At 36.7% G+C, this 21,389-nt stretch overlaps 1 protein-coding gene across 5 annotated transcripts in view; it reads left to right on the top strand.

The window, feature by feature from the left end:
• LOC113449790 (rho GTPase-activating protein 27) overlaps positions 1–21,389 on the top strand; it is a 73,594-nt gene that overhangs the window by 45,488 nt on the left and 6,717 nt on the right. The window contains exons 3-16 of one of the 5 annotated variants that reach the window (XM_087916132.1): positions 1,856–2,281; positions 2,591–2,773; positions 3,429–3,542; positions 4,821–4,888; positions 5,934–6,021; positions 7,193–7,297; positions 7,742–7,840; positions 8,954–9,059; positions 10,997–11,113; positions 11,375–11,473; positions 11,748–11,825; positions 12,609–12,743; positions 14,570–14,675; positions 15,200–16,079. In XM_087916132.1, the coding sequence (XP_087772258.1) occupies positions 1,856–2,281; positions 2,591–2,773; positions 3,429–3,542; positions 4,821–4,888; positions 5,934–6,021; positions 7,193–7,297; positions 7,742–7,840; positions 8,954–9,059; positions 10,997–11,113; positions 11,375–11,473; positions 11,748–11,825; positions 12,609–12,743; positions 14,570–14,675; positions 15,200–15,377 (1,902 nt within the window). In that variant the 3' untranslated portion in view covers positions 15,378–16,079. Of the gene's footprint in view, positions 1–1,855; positions 2,282–2,590; positions 2,774–3,428; positions 3,543–4,820; positions 4,889–5,933; positions 6,022–7,192; positions 7,298–7,741; positions 7,841–8,953; positions 9,060–10,996; positions 11,114–11,374; positions 11,474–11,747; positions 11,826–12,608; positions 12,744–14,569; positions 14,676–15,199; positions 16,080–21,389 lie in introns of those variants that run through there. The other 4 variants (XM_026720932.2, XM_087916129.1, XM_087916131.1 and 1 more) reach the window with 4 other exon arrangements.

Raw genomic sequence — 21,389 nt, 5'->3', positions numbered from 1 at the left:
TCCTTATTGCTGTTGAAAGTAATTTGTGTGTCCACTCTGTGTGCCAATATATAGCAGAAGAGTGTTATTTCTCTGTCCAATGTCCATATCAAACATTTCTAAGCCTTAATTCTCTAATACCCATGACTTTGTGGCTATCTTTGTTAATCTTGATTCACCACTTTCTTTTGAAAATCTGTCCCCTTTAGTATCTTTATTTCTATAGATTCCTTCTACTCTGTATGCTCTAAATTGCCAGGTTATAATTTCCCTCATTGTCTTCCATTAATACAAATTAATACACACTGAGTAAAGATGGCTAGAAGAAGAGTCCACCAAATCAAGAATATATTAGGCTGAGAAAGACTATTCAAGATTGTAAGCAGGAGCTGATCTATACCATAGCCCTCAACTATTTTAGTCACATTAGAAGTTTGTAGTCATCAGATTAATTCTTACTAAATTAATTCCAGGGGCTTGAATCTGGCCATTTTTTTATTTTTATTGGTCTTCATTCTAATCTAGATCAAAAGTTAAACCATGATTTCAGTTAAACCTCATCTGGGCAGTGTGGTTTATTTTTATTGTCATAGTCTAAGTGGTAGAAAAATATTGAAAGGAAAAGTTTGGAAAAAAAGACTTCTTCGTCTAGCCAGTTAAGTGCTTTCTCATTTCTGACCAGGAAAATAATCTAATTTTTTTTTCTTCTGTATCTCTCTTACATAATGGGTTGTCAATTATGGGAACAAAAATTCAGCATATCTAAGAATTGAATTTGGCAAGGTTGCCATAACACTGCAGTTGATTTAGAAATATATACTTAGTAGATACATATGCTAAGTAGAGCAAGACAAATTCCAATTTTAGCATCACAATTGAGTTAAGATCATTTGAAAGGAAGAACTGAAGATCAGAGTTAAAAAGCAGAAACCAGAGAAAATATTTTTGTCCAACTTTTATTTTGGATTTCAATCTTTTTCTTTGCTATAGATCTACAATATACCTAATGTATAACTAATATTTATTGGAGTTTATCAATAGGTCAGTTTGACTATTTAATAGAGTCGAAGACAGCAGGTGAGAAAACATTGCATCTTTGGCAAAATAATATACATGTTAATTGCTAAGTTCCACACACCTAGGTACTGGTACCTAAAAGACACAAGTATAAAGGTGAGAATAGGGAAATTAGATGGAATAAACTCCAATGTTAATGTTAACCTATCAAATTTAAAAATCATCCAAGCCGAGGACAACTGTCATGGTGAAACTAAGGGAAGCTGGAAGGTATAAGCTGTTCTGTAAATAGTATTCTATTTTTGAAATGTTAGAAGGGTACTAATAAAAATGTAATGAGTCATCAAAAGGAACAGTGACAGGTTTGAGGGGTACATTGCTGGTTTGATTTACTTTTGAGTGAAACAGAAAAAAACATTGGAGTGGATATGTTTAATGAATTGCTTGCTTATTAATATAAAACGTTCAGGCCATTGCAAGCAAGCAGCATTGCATCTCAAAATAATTGTAGTCATGGTATTTCTGCCAAGATTGTTTTCCACACTTAATACACAAAGAGTTTTTAAGATTTCTTTATACTATACAAATATCTTTTGGAGCAGAAATACTGAGTACAGAATAATTAAATTATTGTATCTACTCTTAACTTGTATGTTATCTTATTTCTTTTGCTGTTTATGATATTGTTTTTTAAATGAACTTTATTAGACTATTTTTAATTATGTACTACTTAGATGTTTTATGTATTCCTTAGTAACTAGCCAGGAATTATAGACGTTTAAGCCATTCAGAGAGCTGGGTAAGGGATAGATTTCATACAATGAGGTGGTTGGATTACTTTTCTTTATTGTTTTCATAGTTGCTTGAAGATGTGGCTACAGAACCAGTATATGTGAACTTACAAGAACTTCAGTTGGAGCACAGTACTACCACTGCCAAAGATTCCCAGTCCCCATTCCAGTTGTGCCTCGGCAACTCTTTGAACAACTGGGAAATTCACACCGACACCAAAAGTGGTCATTTCTTCTATTATAATTCTGTGACTGGTCAGACAACTTGGGAGTCTCCTTTTGGGGCTCCCTTTGGGGATAGTGTGAGTCTTTCCCACTCTCACTGTCACAGCCCTGTCTCATCTGCTGAATGGAGCCAATATGTAGATAAGGCCAGTGGGCAAATATTTTTCTATAACGCAGCAACAGGTGAGACTTCGTGGGAGGCACCCCAAGAAACTTTCAATCCCCCAGTGATGCGGCCTGCATTTACTAGAAGATCTTCAGATCAGAGGGTAGGTGAATGGGAGAATTCTATTAAAAACATCAAATACAAAGAAAAATGATAAAATAATAAAGTAAAATAAAATATGTTGTGGTGGAGATCACAACTCATAATTATAACTGAGAAAATATCTGGAGAAAAAGCAGATGTTCAGGACCTTTTTAGAGGCCAGCAGGACTGGACTCAACTGGATGTTGGGGTGGTTCTTCCATAATTCTCAAGCCTTGGGGGAAAAACCCTCTATGCCAGAATCCTTTCAACTGTGTGGGGAGGAAAAAAGGTTGTTTGTGTATTGACCTCTTTTCTAATATTTTTTTAGCCACCAACCCCAGAAACTGACTACCCAAAATTTTCTTCTTATGAACATGAAGTCTCTCCAAAGGAAGGTTATTCTCCAGATGGATCCTACAAGCAATTTGACTATGCTGGTATTCCTTCATCAGACCAGGGTTGTGCTTCCCCTGGCACTTCAGAAACATCAATGTTTGAGATCCCAGACATGGTAAGAATATCTTGGAAAGACTGGGAGGGAGTGGGGGCACAGGGAGAGATCCAAGGAAGAATTTCCAGACCATGAAACTATTAGCAATGGACTGGCCTACTTCGTGGTATTCGGCATGCTCCATCACTAGAGGTTTTCAAACAAAAGTTGGGAAGCCAGTTGGGCAGATCTGAGGATTCCTGCCCTGGGAAAGTTGTTGGATTAGAAGACCTCCAAGGTAGTTCCAATCCTATGACTCTGCGAATACAAGATTAATTTTACAATGAGGCAGAGACATTCTAATGGTAGAATCAGAGCTGTTTAAATTAAAACAATAATGTAATCGCATAGAACAAGGAATTTACTTTATAATGTATACTGAGCCATGATAAGTTATTCAGAAACCCATGGTTTAGCAAACCACCATTTGCCTCTATGATCCCAGTCACTGAATGAGATGGACACAGTAAAAATGCCAATCTGTAAAACAAATTCTAAAGTTTAATCAATTGGCATACAAATTCATCTGCTGAAAGTAAGAGGAGTTAAAATGGGTTATCTAACTGATAGGTGTAAATACAAATTTGAGTGTAACAATACAGTAGATCATGATCCTGGAGAACTGTGGTATGAGTGCCTGTATGTTGTTTACTGCTGCTAAAATTATTATACTTAGGTGACCACTTCTGGCAAGCGCCCAAGCACCAGTAGTGGATCTAGGTGTGGCAGCAGTCTTTTTGCAAGTTGGTTCCCCAGCCAGTCAGTTCACCCTGGGTCAAAAGATAAGCAGGTATGAAAGAAAAGGCCTCTCCTTGCTAATAGCAGATATGGTGGGGTTTTGATAGATAAATGGAGAAGCCAAGGGTCCCCAAACTTGGGGCTAGCTGAGGAATTCTGGGAGTTGAAGTCCACAAGTCTTAAAGTCAGGGGTGGGATTCAAAAAATTTAACATGTTCTGTTAAGCATGGCTTAGGTGGTGGGTGTGCCTTGGTGGCCATGTGACTGGATGGACATGGCTTGGTGGTCATGTTATTGCCTGTGTGTGGCAAACTCAATATCACATCGAGGCACACATCTCCTTGCCTGGCCTCTCATGACTGTGGGGATGCTGCAACAGTCGTGTGAAAAATGGCCATAAGTCACTTTTTTCAGTGCCATTGTAATTTTAAATGGTCACTCCACACGAGCAAAGTACCGGCAAAAGAGGAAAGAAAAACTCCAGAGAAGTTCCAGAGACAGGAAATGTAGCCCTGCCAAGAATGTAATAAGGGTTCATGGAGAGGCAGTTTCTGTAACCAATACCAGAATGTTTCCTTCCTGCCTTCCTTACAGGATTCGGCCAGTAATGTCTTCTAATAGGTTCTCCGAACTGCTTAGAATGTTAACAACTGATTCTAGCAAATAGGTGTGAACCTGCAGAATCCCACCCCTGCTTAAAGTTGCCAAGTTTGGAGATATCTGGCCTAATCCTTTGCATATTTTGAACCAGGAGAACCTTTTGGAAAGATGGAATGATGGGAATAGGATGGCCAAAATAGCTGCCACTTTCAAACAGCCACTTAGTGCCTACAATTACCATTTCCATGTTGTCCATTTCCTGATCTTATTTCCTTAAATTATAACTGAGAGTCCAAGCCCCACCACAGTAGAAGAAACTTAAGAATTATTTTCTCTCTAAGGAAGGTGAAAGGGGGCTATTTTAATGAGTTTGAAAATGCAAATATAAAATGTCTACCAATAGGCTCCCAATTTTTAGCATTTTTCCTGTACTCTGGATTAAATTAGACAATATTTGAAGTATTGTATTGTCTTAATTCCTAGATTTATTTCTTAAATTTACAGTGGCCTAAGCCAAATGAAGATAAGCATGCTTGGGAAGTGAGAAGTGCTTAGCCCTTCTCCCAGTAACTTTGGATTTGTTTAAAAGCAATCCTCAAAGGCTCAAGATTGTTGCTAGTCAGCTACTGATCCTATCTAATAGCAGAGCCACCCTTTACTCTGATGATGGGGTTTTCCCCAGCAACTAGGACAAGATTAAATTGCCATTTCTTTTTCTCCACCTTGTCAGCTGAAATCTCTTGAGAAAGCTGGGATGCTATATCGGACAAGAACTGCTGATAAAGGGAAACGGCTGAGGTAAGAGGGGCCTGTTGTGTGTGTTTTATGGATTTACTTCAGCCTTTCTGATGTAGGGAGATCAGTTGAGGTTGCCTTCTAAGGTTCTGCTTCCTCCTTGTTCAGTCATTCAAGGCATAAGATGAAATCTCCTTCTCTAGTCAATAGCAGCCTAGGTATTAGATAATTCTTAGGTGTTTTAATTCCTTGCCTCTAGATTGGCATAAATCTTTAGCCATTAGTATGAGGAAGAGTTGGAAATAAAACCATGTTCCAGAGTCATTACAAGGAAAGTAGCGGTAGCCATTGAGTTTCGCCCCACTCCACCCAAAGAAATCTTCCTTAAACATATAAGTGTTACCATTGAATTGAAAAGCAAGACTCTAACTAAAAACGTGTAGTGGACATCATAGTTCTGTAAGACTTTTGAAAAATGCTGGTTCAGGCAAGATAGAGCATAATTCCAGAGACTTAAACATATTTTGGGGAGGGAATGCATCACTAATAAATTCACTAACAAATCATTACTGATTAAGCAAAGCAAGCAAGTTTGAATTTAAATAAAGCAAATAATCAGTACAATTAAGAGCAGCTTTAAGCCACGTCAGAGGGGAAGGTGTTTGTCAATTGCCAGTTGCCTTCTTTGGCACATTTTCAAGAACTAAATGAGTCTACATTCCCCTGAATAAAACCACTCATTGCAGCATAGTTAGCCACTTCTCAGCTTTTCCTCCCAAGCCTTTTTTATTTACTTGTGAGCAATTTGGAACTGAATTATTGACCTTCTGATTGTGTCTCTCTCTCATTCTTCAGCTATATATTGTCTGTCTATCTGTCTTGCATACTATTTTGAGCCTATTTTCTCATGATGACTATTTATTCATAGAGACATACTCCTTTTGTATGTTGATTATTAAGAGTAATGTGTGTTGAAAAATGATGAGAGAAAAAGGGAATATTGCTGTCTGTGTATAGTTATACTATTTTTTTTCCAAAACCTTACTTTCAGTTTATGTCTACCCAGTTAATTCTATGAATGATGTGTTCTTTCTTTATCTTCTTTTAGGAAGAACTGGGCTTGTGTATGGACAGTCTTGGAAGGTGATGCCTTAATATTTTTCAAGGACTCCAAGCATTCATTTTCCAGTAGTACAGTAAGTCTTCAGCCTTAGATTCCTAGTTTGAGATAACCAGTTGATATTACAGTAGAATAGAGAGTAGATGAAGAAATTCAAATCTATAAATACAGTTAATTTAAAAATAATCTTCCTTTATATGAAGCTGCCTGATTCTTGAGGTATCTTCAGGAGTCTTTTCTTCTCATCTCACAGTTGCATTTGGTTAGTAAAAATCAATTTCCAAACTTTGAAATATGTGTTTCTCTGTGAATAAATAAAAATTCTGTTTGGCTCATATAATTTTTATAAATTATTTTTAAATATATATGTCCAGTCAAAAAGAAACATCTGTAACTATGTTAATAATATGACACAACATTAAAAGTAAAGCAAAACTATGAGGAAGACTTAGACAATTGCACCATATATAAAATAACAAAAAAAAAATACCAAACTGCTTTGAAGTTCTCTTTTTTGCCTCTTTATTGGATAAAACTTAATTAAATCATAATAAATTTCATATGAGTCATCCTTATGTGGAATTTTAACAGAAACTTTTCCTTCATTTTGCCTCACACCTTTATTTTACACATTTGATTCATAGTTTCTTCTCTTTTTTGGAAACCCTGCAAGTTGTTACTATAGTATGCCCAACTGTATTTGCTAAAATTTATTTGATCTTTTAAATGATGACCCTTTTTGTCTTTAAGTCTATTTTTTGCTTCCTTAAGCTTTTTGTTGGAACAATAGGATAAATGTTTTTCATAAACTGTCGCAAACCTCCTCTCTGATAAAATTAATAAGATTATTTAGGATGCAATTTTGCCATATTATTCCCAACCATCTTGCCTTTGATAATGTTAGCTGTGCAATGAAGTACTATTTTAATGTTTCTGGAGGACGCAATGATGAAGATAGTTGCCCTTATGGATTTTCATCTCTAACAGCTAAACCTTACTTTAAATTAGAAACTTTTCTGTTTTCATTTATATTCACACCAATTGATTTGAAATATGTATGCATAACTAAAATCTTACTTACACGGCATAGTTTGGCCCAAAATCTAGATATCTGTGGAAGCAAGATACATTAGTCAAATAGAATAATTTGTATACTGGATAGATATAATGTAATAAAGGAAGACAGGAAGTCGGGAGTCCAATCTGAACATTTGTGTTACTTCTACTTTTTTTCTTTGCACATTTAGAAGTATCCCTCTGTGCTAAGCAACCCAGAGTTTAATGTGAATCTTCATGGTGCATCTCTTTCCTGGGCCCACAAAGACAGGTCAAGTAGGAAAAATGTTTTGGAGGTAAGAAATAATGGCCATCATTGTCAAATGTGCCAGAGTTTAGAGAGAAGGAAAAATGTCCCTATTCCCTGGACCACCTCTGCTGCATAAGGCAAAATTAAAAGGCATTCCTCTTATTGATGCAGTCAATACATTTTAGGAAATGTATCTTATGCTACTTGAAGAAAAATGAAAAGAGATAATAGGCAACCAACCGATGAACCTGTAGTTATGAAGGGGAGGGTAGTCTCCAAAGCATACAATTCTTTTTTGTTAATCAGTTTAGTTATTTCTTGATATGGATTACTATTATGGAAATGCAATGTGCTTTATCCTAAGTCACTGATAAAATAAGTCTAAAAACCAATGAAGACTTGCAAGTGCAATTTGGTAAATTAGAACAATTTCCAATGTTTGTGGAGAACAACTTTTAGATATCACATACAAATGCTTGTTCTGTTGTAGCTGAAGACACGGGATGGCTCAGAGTATTTGATCCAACATGATTTGGACTCCATTGCCAGCATGTGGCACAGTGCAATTAGTCATAGAATTGGCAGACTGGTATGTCTCTTGTTACTGCATCTATTCTATCCCAAATGAAGCCCAAAACTTTTTCATATACTGTATGTCTCTTGTTACTGCATCTATTCTATCTCAAATGAAGCCCAAAACTTTTTCATATACTATATAGCCAGGGTGGGAGTCATCAGGATGGTATGTTCAATCGACTTTCACTTAAACTCTCAAAGCAGAGATATATAGCTCTTGTCTTATGGTTCCATATCTAGCCTTTTCAGAGGTTACTAAAGTACAGCAATTCTCATCATTGGCTGTGCTAGCCGGCATTGCTGGGAGTTGAACCTGGAAGGGTACATATGTTTTATTCTTAACATACACCATGGTAAAGTTAAAATCTCTGGATTATTTTTTAAGTTGTGGTTCCTGAATGTAGGTAAATTCCATGCAGATCAGGGGCATTTAAGAGCATCAGAAGAAGGTTTTTTTTAAAAAAAAAAGTTCCCTTATGCAAAAGCAATACAAGTATTTTCTTTCTGCTAGAAAAGCCTCTTTCTCTCTTTTTTTACAGTGAACAGTTTTAAACACTCTGGTGGGGAAATGTAGCAGTTCCTGAGCTTTAAGTCTTGCAAATGTCATTTTGTTTTAAAAACTTTCTTTTTGTGAACTCAGATAAAAGGAGAAGGGATGGTAACTGATAAAAAAGTTTCTCCTTCTCTTCAGCAATGAGCAAGCTGGTATGACATAAATGTTATGCAAAACTTGTCATTGAACTTAACATGCACTCAAACCTCCTTTGTGGTTTTTGCACACAAAGTGATGCTTTTTTTCTGCCATTGCTCTGCCTCTTTAATTGGATTTCATAGGAGCATCCAGATGACTCTCATTTTCATTTGTAAACCTTCCATATTTTTAAAAAGTATAGTTTTCCATGCATGACCCTTTATTTCCTTTCCTATCCACTTTTCTTTATATATTGATATTTGAATATTTATTATTACTATCATTGTTGCCTCCCCCCAAAAAAAAAAAAATGGAAAAAAGGAAGGAAAGATAGAATATTTACCAATTGCTAGTGGGACTGACAATATTAGGATTTCATAGTTCTAGCTTTTTTTGCAGGTATGACAATAATTGTTCTGTATTTCTTTTGTTCAGTCTATAGATTTCCCTTTGGAAGTGGATGATGATAATTTAGCAGCTGTAAAATCCAAGGAACAAACCAGAGGGAGCAAAGAGAAAGAAAGTGAAAAAAAGCATCTAGGTCTGTGTCTGTTCATTGGCCATTGTATGTGATTTGAGTTGACAACAGTGATACAATACGTGATGAAAACTAAAATGGAAACATCACATATGTTTGCAGATTAACTAATTCATCAATACCATAGACATACTTATCCACAGATACATGATAGTTTTTCAGGACTAGGATTTGTTAATCCCTCTTTTACCTAAAATACTTAAAGAGGATTTAGTAACCAGGAATCTTTTTTTAGGACTTCAAGTTACCATAAAATTAAAGATTGCTACTGAATTAGAATCTGTTTAATATTTTTTTTTCAACAGTGGACCTTTGTTTTTTTCTGATAAACAATGTTCAAGTTCCACCAATGAAAACCTGCAATGCAGGCTGTTTCTTTGTTTTGTCTTGTTTTCAAGGGATTCGGTGGAGAAATGGCAAAATGCATGCTGGCCGTTCATTTTTTTTTTTCTCTTAACTAGGTAAAATTGACAAAGATTTCAACTAAATTTCTATTTCAAGTCCAAGTGACAGGAAGAACTGTTGTAAAAAATTCTTCAATCTACTGAAGACATGCCAACAAAAAACAAAAGCAGTTGGCATTTGCTTTCATGAATGGGAAGGGAAAAGAAATAGGAGACAGATCACCTGACTATTTAGTGTGACCAAGGGGGAAAATGTGACTGAAATCCAGAAAGGAATTTTGTAAGCCAGTTTAATTTCCAGCTAGTTTATATACAGATCAGCAGCTGAAGGCTGCAGTGTGGAAAAGGCTAAGAAGGAGGCTAAAACTGTAGTATGCTAAGCTACGCATATTGAAAAAGAGTGTGTTTCTTTACAAGTTGTGAAAGAGGTTTGAATATTAATTAACAAGAAGCAATCCTAGAACATAAAGGTTAAAACAAACACATAATAGACCAAACTCTGTTATATATTCAAGCTACTTTCCTCTAAATGGGTGGGATATACAGAATGTCTAACTCTATACCTCTGAAGGGCGCAAGGTTAAGGCAGAGTGCCTTACCAGACTGTAGGAATTATCTTCTGGATAGACTGGATCCGGCAAGTTTTGATTGGTCTGCTTGCTCAGGAAAGGAAGGATTTTTACATAGAAGATCCCCATATTGATAAAGCTCCTGATGTTTAGGACAAAGAGTAGCATATATGTAAAATAAGTATGACTAATGACATTTGTAGTATGATAGCAATTACAATATTTTTAAAAGTAATAGTTTTGCCATGCATGACAGTACAAACTTTTTATTTCCTTTCCTATCCTCTTTCCTTCATATGTTGATCTTTGAATATTTGTAAAGGTGAATTCTCCTTTAAGCTGAGCTTCATTTCTACTGATTTCATGAATGTACTTCATGCATTTCGTAATATTCTTGGCAGCAGCACAGAATAGGAACCAGTAGAAAGGGATTTGTGAATTGTTTTATGTATTTATTTATTTATGTGTGTATTTATTTGTCAAGCGATTATTAGATAACAGGTATAAGTATAAACATGGTTATGAGTACATGAAATGGGTACGAATAAGAAAAAGAAACAAACAATAGGACAGGGATAGTACGCACATTGGGGCACTTATGCACGCCCCCTACAGACCTCTTAGGAAAGGGGTGAGGTCAATAGTAGACAGTCTAAGGTTAAAGTTTTAGAGATTTGGGGTAGAAACCACAGAGTCAGGTAGAGCATTTCAGACATTGACTGAATTGCTGAATTGATTTTATTCTTTCAGCTGAAAGACTGCACACCCTCCAAAAGACTTATTTTCAATACAAGTAAACATATTATGTAAAAAGCCTCCAAAAATAACCTTGATGGAGAAACTTATATTTTCTCTTTTTGCTGCTTCCCCCACCCCCTGAAAGAGATTCAGTAAAAGTTTCAGCATACTTTTAAAACAATGCCCCACTCCCTATTTGACTATTCTAATGCCAGTTGTCCCTTTGCAGCTTTCTGGCACTCTCCTGGTTCTGATAATGATTCCAGCAAAATCCGCTATGTGCTCAGGAAATTTCTGCTGAAGCGTCCATCTCTACAGTACCTGAGAGATCGAGGCTACATTAGAGGTAAATTTCCTGGAGAGGAAGAATGCTGCTTAAAAAATGACCTTGGAGTGCCATTCAGGCCCACAGTTGGCTATCATTTGTTGTTAATTTGTAGCCATTTAAAATACCTTTAACATTTAAGTTATAAGGGGCTCAACCACCGCTTGCCAAGTTAATACTGCCCTCTAAATGAAAGCATATTCATTTAGAAAATAATGTGATCTATCTTTCTTGCCTGAGCTGATAGGGTTTTTTTATGTTGTTGTTTTTGTTTAAATTCAGATCAGGTATTTGGATGTTCTCTTCAAGTTCTTTGCGATCGTGAAAAAAGTACAGTGCCTTACTTCGTCAGGCAGTGCATCGCCACTGTGGAGAAAAGAGGTATGCAATACTCTACAATTCATCTAAACTGAAAATCTGATCCCGGACAGCCTACATCTTCAATTCTGTGATGTGCATCCATCACACAACAATCAGAATTTCCATAACATTTACATTTTGAGTCCTTCGTTCTGGTTTTGTGACACATTAAAAGAGCTTGTTGTTCTTCGTACTGAAGCAAAATAAATGCAAAGTGTGAGAAAAGGCCCTTACTTTGCACTTATTTTTCTCTTGTGGAGATACAGATAATAGTTGCTATTTCTCTGTCTCTCAGGCTTGGATATTGATGGACTTTATCGGATAAGTGGTAACCTGGCTACAATACAAAATTTGCGCTTCAGAGTTGACCATGGTAAGCTACTGTGACTTGCAAATGGGATAGTTAAGTGAGGCATAATGTCCATTGCCTGTAGAAGATCTCAGGTTGTTCATTTCTGTGAAGATGAATATAGAGATAGATATATATAGGAGGCTTCCTGAAACCTGGACAGTGTCCAGGGATGTTGGTATCAACATCTTTGTCTGAATGCCTAATAGAGGGATATTATGCATGATATTCTAGCATGAAAGAAATGTTTCCCAATCCCATCCTATTGCCCAGAACCCACATGGACATACTAGGATACAAGGAGCAGCCCTCAAGGGGTCAGATCCTTGGAGCCATTTTCTCATGTCATGGCATACACTAGATAAAGCAAGGTGAAGAATATCTAGCTCAGTGTTTTTGAAACACAGCAATTTTTAAGATGTGTATACTTCAGCTGTCAGAATTCCATAGCCACCATACTGGGAATTGAAGTCCACACAGTTGAAGTCGTAAGGATGCCAAGGTTGAATAATTTTGGTCTAAACAAAACTTTCTAACACTAAAATAGCTAATCCAAGTTACTTTCCAATGGAACTAAATTTGAGCTTCCTTCTGAAAGTTAAGTGCATTTTGAGAGAGTTGCCTTTTCTTCTTCAGCATGATTCTGGAGCAAATATTACTAAATTATTCTCTGGTCCAAGGATTGTGAATAAATGTTGGTCTATAAATCAGTTATGGCTGTATTGCTATCATTATCTTCAGTGCTAAGGGACATGGGATGAGACTGGGTGTGTATATATTGTATTGTAATTTTCATTAATTTTGCAGATGAGTATCTGGATCTTGATAGTGGCCAGTGGGATGATGTTCATGTCATCACTGGGGCACTCAAACTCTTCTTCCGCGAACTACCCGAACCGCTTTTCCCCTTCGGATTTTTCAACAGATTAATTGCTGCTGCTGGTAAGACAATATTTTACTCTTAGGAAGGATAAAAGGATTATTTAGTGGCTAACTTTGAATATATGTATCAAAGCCAACGTTTTTTGGACTATAAGATTTATCTCCCATAGCTAAGGTGCAGTCAGAATGTTTTTACTGAACACCTTAGATCCACAAATCATAATAGGGCAAATTTAAGGAGCAGGGGTTGTGGGGGAGCGCTTTGAGTTAATTTTGACTCCTGATGACTGCCTGGACTAATACATTTTCATGGCAACAATTTCAAAAGCAAATTGCTACTTCTTTCTTCCTATTGACTACCTCTAAATTATCAGCTGGCTTCATGCCTAAACTGAACTAATACTTCCAAAATTAGAATTTTGAGTTCAGAAAGGCGATTTGAATATTCTGCATATTAAACTTCATTTCTCCAGATTATCTACATCTCAGTTGTTTCTCTTGTTGAAATAAATGGGAATTAGAAATTGTGTCAATCTAGCACATCACCTAGATTGATAGTAGAAGATACAGGTCCATTCTGTCCTATTGCTTGTTGATCATTTAAAGCAGATTTAGCGAATCTTGTAGCAGCTGAAGATCATATTTACTGTTTTTAAACTGTGAAAATTTAAAAGGTAGTTGGTAGACAGAGTGTAACATTAAACCTGGACATGGCCAGGTCAAAAGAAAAAAAAATTAAAAATAAATGGAGTAATTTTCTGTGGATTATAATATTTAAATCTAATTTATTTTTTTAAAGTTTAAATCCAGTCTAAATTTATAGTGTATAGAGCCAGTTTTCTCTTGTGGTTACACCACCAGATAGAAAGCATGAGACAATGAGTTCAAGTCGTGCCTTAGCCATCCTCAGCCCAGCCCACCCTACAGGGTTGTTGTTGTGGGGAAAATAGGAGGAGGAAGATGTGTTAGATATGTTCGCTGCCTTGAGTTATTTGTAAAAACGATAAAGGCAGGGTACAAATAAATAAATGATAAATAATTTAAATATCTCCCTTCAAATAACAGTGTTACAAATCAAAAGTGCTTCTTAATCAGCAAATTGCAATGAGGAGATGGTTAATAAGGTCACATTAGAGCTCTATTTAGGAAAAGTAACACAGGTTGCCTTCTCGTGCCTTGTAACAGTATCAATTTAGGTAACAATGACCACAAATATCAAGATCTGATGGTCCGAGTGGTTATTGTCATGTTGGATGCCATACCAAAAAATCTTGGATAGCGCATTAAAAATCTGCACATTGACAAAATTTCCATCTAACAGTTAGAAAAGATCATTCTGCTGGGATTCACATAAATATTATCCTAATACAATTTCTTAGGTTCTTAGGAAAAACTCGATGCGTTTGAAGGCCAACACAACTGAAAGACTGACAGTTGTGATTTCACATAATATTTTTACTGAACTAAGAAAGTTGTGAGAAAAAAAATACAGAATTAAAAACATCGATACAAGCAAAAGCAAAAAAGGGAATCAAATAGGCACTTCATAAAATACACATACAGACACATATGCATATTTTAAGATATACTCTTTGGAATCTAAGGAGTCATGCCATCTAGCAAACTAGGCTTGGCATAGCCTTTCTTTGTAAAATCAAATTAGGAGAATGTGACTTCTGGTCTAGTATGCGCTTTTCCTTTCCCCTTGCTCTTGACTGCTGGAAAGAACAGGGTGGCAAGAAAGTAAATAATGATATGATGTCCTGTATTTCCATTGCAGTGAAAAATAACAGTGAAAAAAACTAGACAATCTACTGTTATTTCTTAGAACTAGTTATATAAAGAACAGAATGAGTGAAATCTCCTTTTTTGGGGGGGGGCTACAGAAGTTATAGACCCCGCAAAGCGAAGGCATCACTTACGAGAGGTTGTGTATTCTCTACCTCCTGCTAATTTCAATACTTCGAGGGTACTCTTCCAGCATCTTTCCAGGTGAGCAGCATCATTTTCCAGATCTTTTGTCAGTTTGGGCTGTTAAAATACTAATTTTACAATAAAAGCAGTCCTGTGACCATAGATCCTTTGTAAATGTATTGCTTCAACCACAGTCTCCTCCAAGCTAGAGTCCACCCTTATGACAGTTTTCTTTGCCTTTTGGTCTTCCTATCTTTAACTTCCCACTTGAAAGCAGACCCCTACCCCGCTCATTTCCTTATCCCATCAGGCCTGTCTGCTTGCCTGATTGCACCACTGTAGAAATTTAGTTGATGACACTTTCAGTTGCTATGCTGCTTGAAAGAAACAATATTTAATGAAACTTAAACAGCCAGATAGGCACAAAAGGGCAAGTAGTTAGCAATCATCTTTATAGAAGACTATTAGTACTTCATAAAAGTATTGTAAGTGATAAACTTAAACCCAAGCAAAAGAAATTGGAATTTAAGTCCACTTACTTCTGGTGGCATAGCAAAATTTTCTTATGGCTTCAAGGTGTTCTTCCTTTTTTTTCCCCCCAGGGTTGTAGAGTTCCGGGAGAAGAACCGCATGTCCCAGCAGAGTATTGCAATTGTTTTTGGGCCAACTTTATTGAGGCCGCAGGATGAAGAAGGAAATATAGCGATGTACATGTTTTTCCAGAATCAGGTTATGGAGCAGATCCTTAGCCAGACCAGTTACATATTCCCAGAAAGCTAGACATAGAGCTGTATAATGGAGTGACTGCAATGTGAGAACCACTCCTGCTGCTGTAAGGAAAGAGGGGTCACTGGCTAGAGCCACAGATAGGGAAATGAAGCTGGGAGAGAAACATTTGGCAAGCAAGCAAATCTTCTCTGCTGGATTCAAAAAGTTTGTTTCTGTAGGTTGGAAACATGGGTGAGTTAACCCTGTTGGACAAGTAATGGGCTAATTTCCTGGCATGGCATTCTGCATCAGTAATTTTCAACACTTTCGTTGACTATGACTTGGTGTGGGTAATGTGTGGGGAAAATGGGAGGTTTTGTGGGTGAATCTAAAGATTTATTTTTCAACTGAAGTAATTATTTTTCAAGCAATACTACTTGCTGTGAAGGAGTTGAAGGAAACAGTATACCAATTAATATATTTTGAATTTTCAGGAGGCTTTTCTTTAATGAAGCATTGTTGAAAATGTGAGATGGGCTTGAAGAAAGTCAGACTTTCATTTGGGCTAACACTGATTACTCTGACCACACTTTATTGACTGCACGGCATAAAATGCCACAGTACTAATATATGATCACAGTATTGGCATTGTAATACAGAATACAGATTTGTTATATTAATTTCTGTGTATCCGTTGCTTGTTCCAATATATGTGTAAATTATCTAAGGTAAGATAACTTGCACTTTGAGATCAATAAAGTGGAATTCAACCTACCTGTGTATCTGATCCTTGAGTAAACCAAGTTCAATATAATTACATATATGTTTACATAAAAGAGGACATCCCATGAACTGTAGAACCCAACAGTTATATAACAACAATGGTTGGCAAAATGGCCAAAAGTTATAACTCTTCAGAAGATTGAGAGGTTGAGTTGTAGCATCTGACCTCCCAAATACTGCATACTCTATGGTTGGAAGCTGCTCAGAGAGCTTGTTACACCTATAGCTCCGTCCTAATGGCCTCTCCCACAGGGATGCTTTGGGAATTTTAGCTGGATCTTTTTTTCTCTACCACCTCCAAGCTGGCCCATTTTCAGGCATTTTTTAATATTATCTTTTATATTATTATCTTATATCCTATTCTATTCAATTTTCAGAGAGTTATTTTGTTGAAAGGCAACGACAGTAGGGTATAGACCACATTGACTGATGGCACCACCACCTGCTGATGTGAAAATTTGTTCTTTTAGAATTATTTGGACGGGTTTAGCATTTTTCCCCATTAAACTAGATCTACTCAGCCGTAGCCTAATGCCAGCCTGGGACAGAAAGAATTCCAGCCTCCTCCTCTATATGTTTTCTTTCAATATTCCATTAAGCAGAAAAGAAAATCAGAATAGTGAATGTATGCAGAAAGTTATTCTGCTGACAGTGGGTCGCAAACACATCCTTGAAAATCCATAAACTATTTTGGAAATTTTTTTCTCTCTCTCTTTTGTTTAAATGCAATAGTTTTGTTTTTGTTTTGTTTTTTGTCTGTCTTGATGGAAAGAGAAGGCACTTCATCCAGGATTTTTAGTGGGTAATGAACTTAGAAGACCTAGCATATTGTCCAGGTCTTCTGTAGCATTAATTTTTATCTCCGGCTACAACTACCCAGCATTCTTTTATGGGATTCGTAAAATTTGAAAAGCCATGAGACAGCTGTCTATGCTCATCATTCTTTCTTAGAAGGCTCTACTTTAGCCTAGGATTGATGGTGCAATTTACTTTGTGGCAAAGGCATGTATGAACAGTATATACATGTGTGTTTTAAGTAGTAATTTATGTTATAATGCAAACAACTGCCTCTGATTTGCTGATAACATCAGCAAATGTACTTGGATAATTTCCCTAATATAGTTTAATTCTATGTACTTCTTCAGAAGTTAAAATTAAGATCCGTATGATATGCCTTAATTAGATAATAAAAACTAGTGAATATAGTACTTCTTTCACCTCCTATACAAAACCTATTTTTAAAATGAGTATTACAGCTGGAAGATTTTCGTTCCATTGTGACTGCTTCTAAAGTAAACAGATATACAATAATAAAACTTAAAGAAAACATACTGGCTGGGGAATCCTGGGTGTAGAAGTTCACAGGTCTCTTAAGTTGCCAAGCACTAAGAAAAGCACTAAGATACAATCAAAAGTTTGTGAAATGCTGCTTTATAGTATTTATTAGACAGATTACAATATACTTCATTCTTGCGCATACTGCACAACCTCCTGCAAGGAAAATTGAACACCACGTCTCCACTGAAAGCACCCCACCCCAAATCCCCTATGCATGGCCAGCCCACTTTCAAAGCTCGCCTCTGTCCATCTGGCATCTGTTCAGTTTTATCTTGCTCAGGAATGTAGGCAGGACTTAACAAGACGGCTGAAAGAGTGTTGCACTAGCAGACAAGGGGCCTGTCCTACCTTCGAAGGAACTTGCTTGGAGGGGCTCTTGGCAAGGGAAGCAGTGTGGCCTCCTCCAGTACAATATTCCCAGGTAAAGGGACGAACTATTTTAGTGTGCTCCCTGGTTACCTCTAGACGAAGCCTTTACCTTGTGGGAGGGGATGATTCTGTAGCTACATTTGGGTGCATTTCCATTTACTTTTGTGAAAAGATCTGAAAAGAGGCAAGAGGTTTTTTTTAATCCCTCTTTTGTTTTAAGAGTAAGAAATGATCAGAGTTCACAGACTAATCCTCTTTTAAAAACCAGATGTTTTGCTTCAGAGAAGGCCTCTGTTATAAGGAAGCTGTTGCTAAGGCAAAATTCCTAAGCTTCCTCACTGCCATGTTTCATATCTCTTTTTAATGTTATGACTTTTACAAAGGAGCTGTGTTGACAGTGGGTTTGGTAATATCCACGAAGTTTTTCTGATAATAGTGAAGTTGTGATGCGTGCATAAAAAGTGGAGTATAACAGAAACTGTTAGGAAAACACCTAAAATAAATTAAGACTTTCTACTGTTCTTTGTTGGGGGGTGTTTTTAACAATTATTAAGTCACCCAAAACTTCTGAAAGCAGCATACGCATTCATGTTATGATAGATTGCACAATCCACCAGATGTAGATACTGTTTAATAATATTAAACATATCATCACAGGATGTAAGCTGTTCCAAAGAAGCCTGCCTTTTGCAATTGACTGATAGTAATTTTGTTAATACTGTTGATGTTCAAGTAGTACTCCAGATGCTTTGGAAGTGCATCCTAGGTGCTTATTAATGTTGGTATAACTTTTGCATTCTTTTGCCACAGTTCTATTTCTATTTGCAGTTATTCTATTTCTATTACAATACGCTGTAACCTTGTATTTTGTATATTTTGTCCAGTTTTTATTTATTTATTTATTTAATTTATATGACTGCCTACAGTGATTCAGCAACTAAAAACCCATTCAACCACCCCACCGGAGCAGCAGCTTGAGGTCCCCAAGCCCACTGCCAATTCATGTTTTCAAAGCATTCCAGAAAAATAACAAGATGGGAGCCAGTCTTATCTTTGGTTGAGTGGTATTCCATTGACAGGAAGCCACCAATTTTTCTTGGTCCCACTGTGTGTAATGGATGGGACCCACAATTTTCTTTCTATTCCACTGTTTCCAGGTATTGCATAGTCTATTATTATGTAGATTCATAGTTTAATATTGATGGAAACTTAATAATTCAGATCTTAACCAAGAACCTGGGAATTATTGAGATAGCATCTAAGAATATAGGCAGTTCCAAGCAGCATGGCTCTTTAAAATTAGAGTGTTCTGTACTGAAATACTGGTAAATTTAGTATTTCCAGATATCAAGATAATTCTTTAGGTATCATTTTGAGGGTTCCAATCACAACTGGATTTCTTTTCCATAAGCACTCAACTTCAATCTGCAAGTCCTGGTATTTCTTAATTTTATCCAATTGCTTCTCCTCAATTCTAGAATCACCAGGAATAGAAACATCAATGAAGCAGACTTTTTTCTTTTTAATAATTATCATATCAGGCATGTTACAAATAACTATAATGAATTATCTCTTTGGATCTTAAAATCCTGTAAGATCTTAACCTACTCATTTTCCAAAACCTTCTTGACCGAATGGTCCTATTGCAATAGATTCCTCAACTTTTCACATGTGGATCAAATTAAGATTAAGATGCTTTAAAAGTTAATCCAACTTGTGCAAGAGGGAAGGGGAACTACAGTTTTATATTAGACCACAAACACAGAAAAGTATAGCTAACTAACATTCCCAGTGAGAAATTATCCCACTATAAGAACAAATTGATTACAATAATGAGATATGCTTTGTTGTTTAATAGTGCAAGATTTATATAAGCAGTAGAATTTAAGTTTAGAATAGTCTTAATTTTGAAAGTCCTGCGAAACATATATCCTATCACTGGATATCACACGCCTCTACTTTGCATGGTAACTGTAAACTGTGCCAACCTCCTGCTCCATAGTCAATGTACATGCCATCCTTTTTTCCCATGAAAAACCAATTGAGCCAGTGTCTAGTGTCTGCCAGGCCAAAAGTGTTTCCAAGGAAGTTATCTTTGTGTTCCATGTGTTCTTGTGCTATTTACTGTGGGTTGGGATGAGGGGGTAAAGGTCATGTATGACTAATGTTATTTGCTCAGTTGCTTTCTTCACACTAAAGTTCCGGTTATGGTGGCAGATCCTTTATTCCTACAGAGTCCAGGTGAGAAATTTTTTATTTTATTTTTTAAAGCCTGTGGTTTCCAAAGTTAAATTTGTTAGACTTCCTATAGCAAAAGTTCATTTCCCAACTTCTATACTGAATGCACAATATAACCAAGCAACACAATTATCTTCACCTGATTGCTTTAGCAACTTAGAAGGTACTTCAATTAAGAGTTATTATTTGGGTTTACTTAATAAAATAAAATACAGCCAGTACACCAGTGCTGGTGGAACTGACGAATTAAATCACGAGCATGAACATACCATGCATTTTCCCAGGTGAAGTGATCTGCAACTGTGTAGCCTTTCCAATGAATCAAGTACTGAATACCTTTGCCTCTTTTCCTAAAGTGTAAGTCTCTTCCACCTTGTATTCTCGTTCTCCCTCTACTAAGACTGGCATTTGAGGATGTTGCTGGGATCTTATTGGGCTTAGGGAGACATCTTCAGAAAGTAATGCTTGGTGAAATACTGGCCTTCCCATTCGTGGCAAGCGGGTAAGCTGAGGAGAGGTTGATCTTGACATTTAGTAGCTGGAAAAGTGCTTTCCAAAATCTAGATTGGAATTGCATGCCTCTGTCTGACACAAGTGCTAATACCATGCCATGGTAGCAAAAGACATGGTCTAGAAAAAATTAGGCTGTGTCTTTATCTTTGTGAGTAAGTCCTGGTGCAGTTGGGTAGCTTCCAGCCTCTCAGTGGTTGGTGGTGATTGATGAATCTGGGAATTGGAAGATTGTAGGATTGTTGTTGGTTATGGGATCTTTTGAACAACAGAATATACTGGTTTGTGAGAGAACATATCTGGCATTAAGTTCTTGGAGCCTGGGATGCATTTATGTAGAAATCAAAACATGAGAAGAATTGACTCCATCCAACTTTTCTGGATGAAAGTGGCTTTGTTTGTTGCAGTAGGTAGATTCTTGTAGTCGGTGTTGATCTCTGTGGAAAACATGCACCATCTAGGAAGAGTTTCCAGTGTTCGAATGCTGATGTAACAGCAAGGAGTTCTTTATTAAACATGTCATAATTGCATTGTGGGGCAGAGGGGATTCTGGAAAAGAAGGTGCATGGCAAAAGGCATGCTTTAATTTTTCAAAGACTGATTGGTGTGTAGACACCCAAGTGAATTTAATTCTCTTCTTTGCCAGTTAAGTCAGTGGTTTGGCTTTGTGAGCAAAGTCTAGTATAAATTTCCTGTAGAAATTAGCAAAGCCCAGGAAACATTGGACATCTTTGGCTATGCGAGGGGCTTGCCAGTCTAGTACAACTGGGACTTTCTGCGGTCCAGAAATACAGTAGTCCAAGAAGTCTAGTTGTTGTAAATCAAAGGCACATTTTTCTGGCTTAG

Source organism: Pseudonaja textilis, chromosome Z (assembly GCF_049901715.1).
Source record: "Pseudonaja textilis isolate UNSWEBS1 chromosome Z, rPseTex1.2, whole genome shotgun sequence".
In the NCBI taxonomy this organism is placed as follows: domain Eukaryota; kingdom Metazoa; phylum Chordata; class Lepidosauria; order Squamata; family Elapidae; genus Pseudonaja; species Pseudonaja textilis.
Note: the sequence above shows the minus strand (reverse complement) of the source record. Positions and strands in the feature narration are given on the sequence as shown.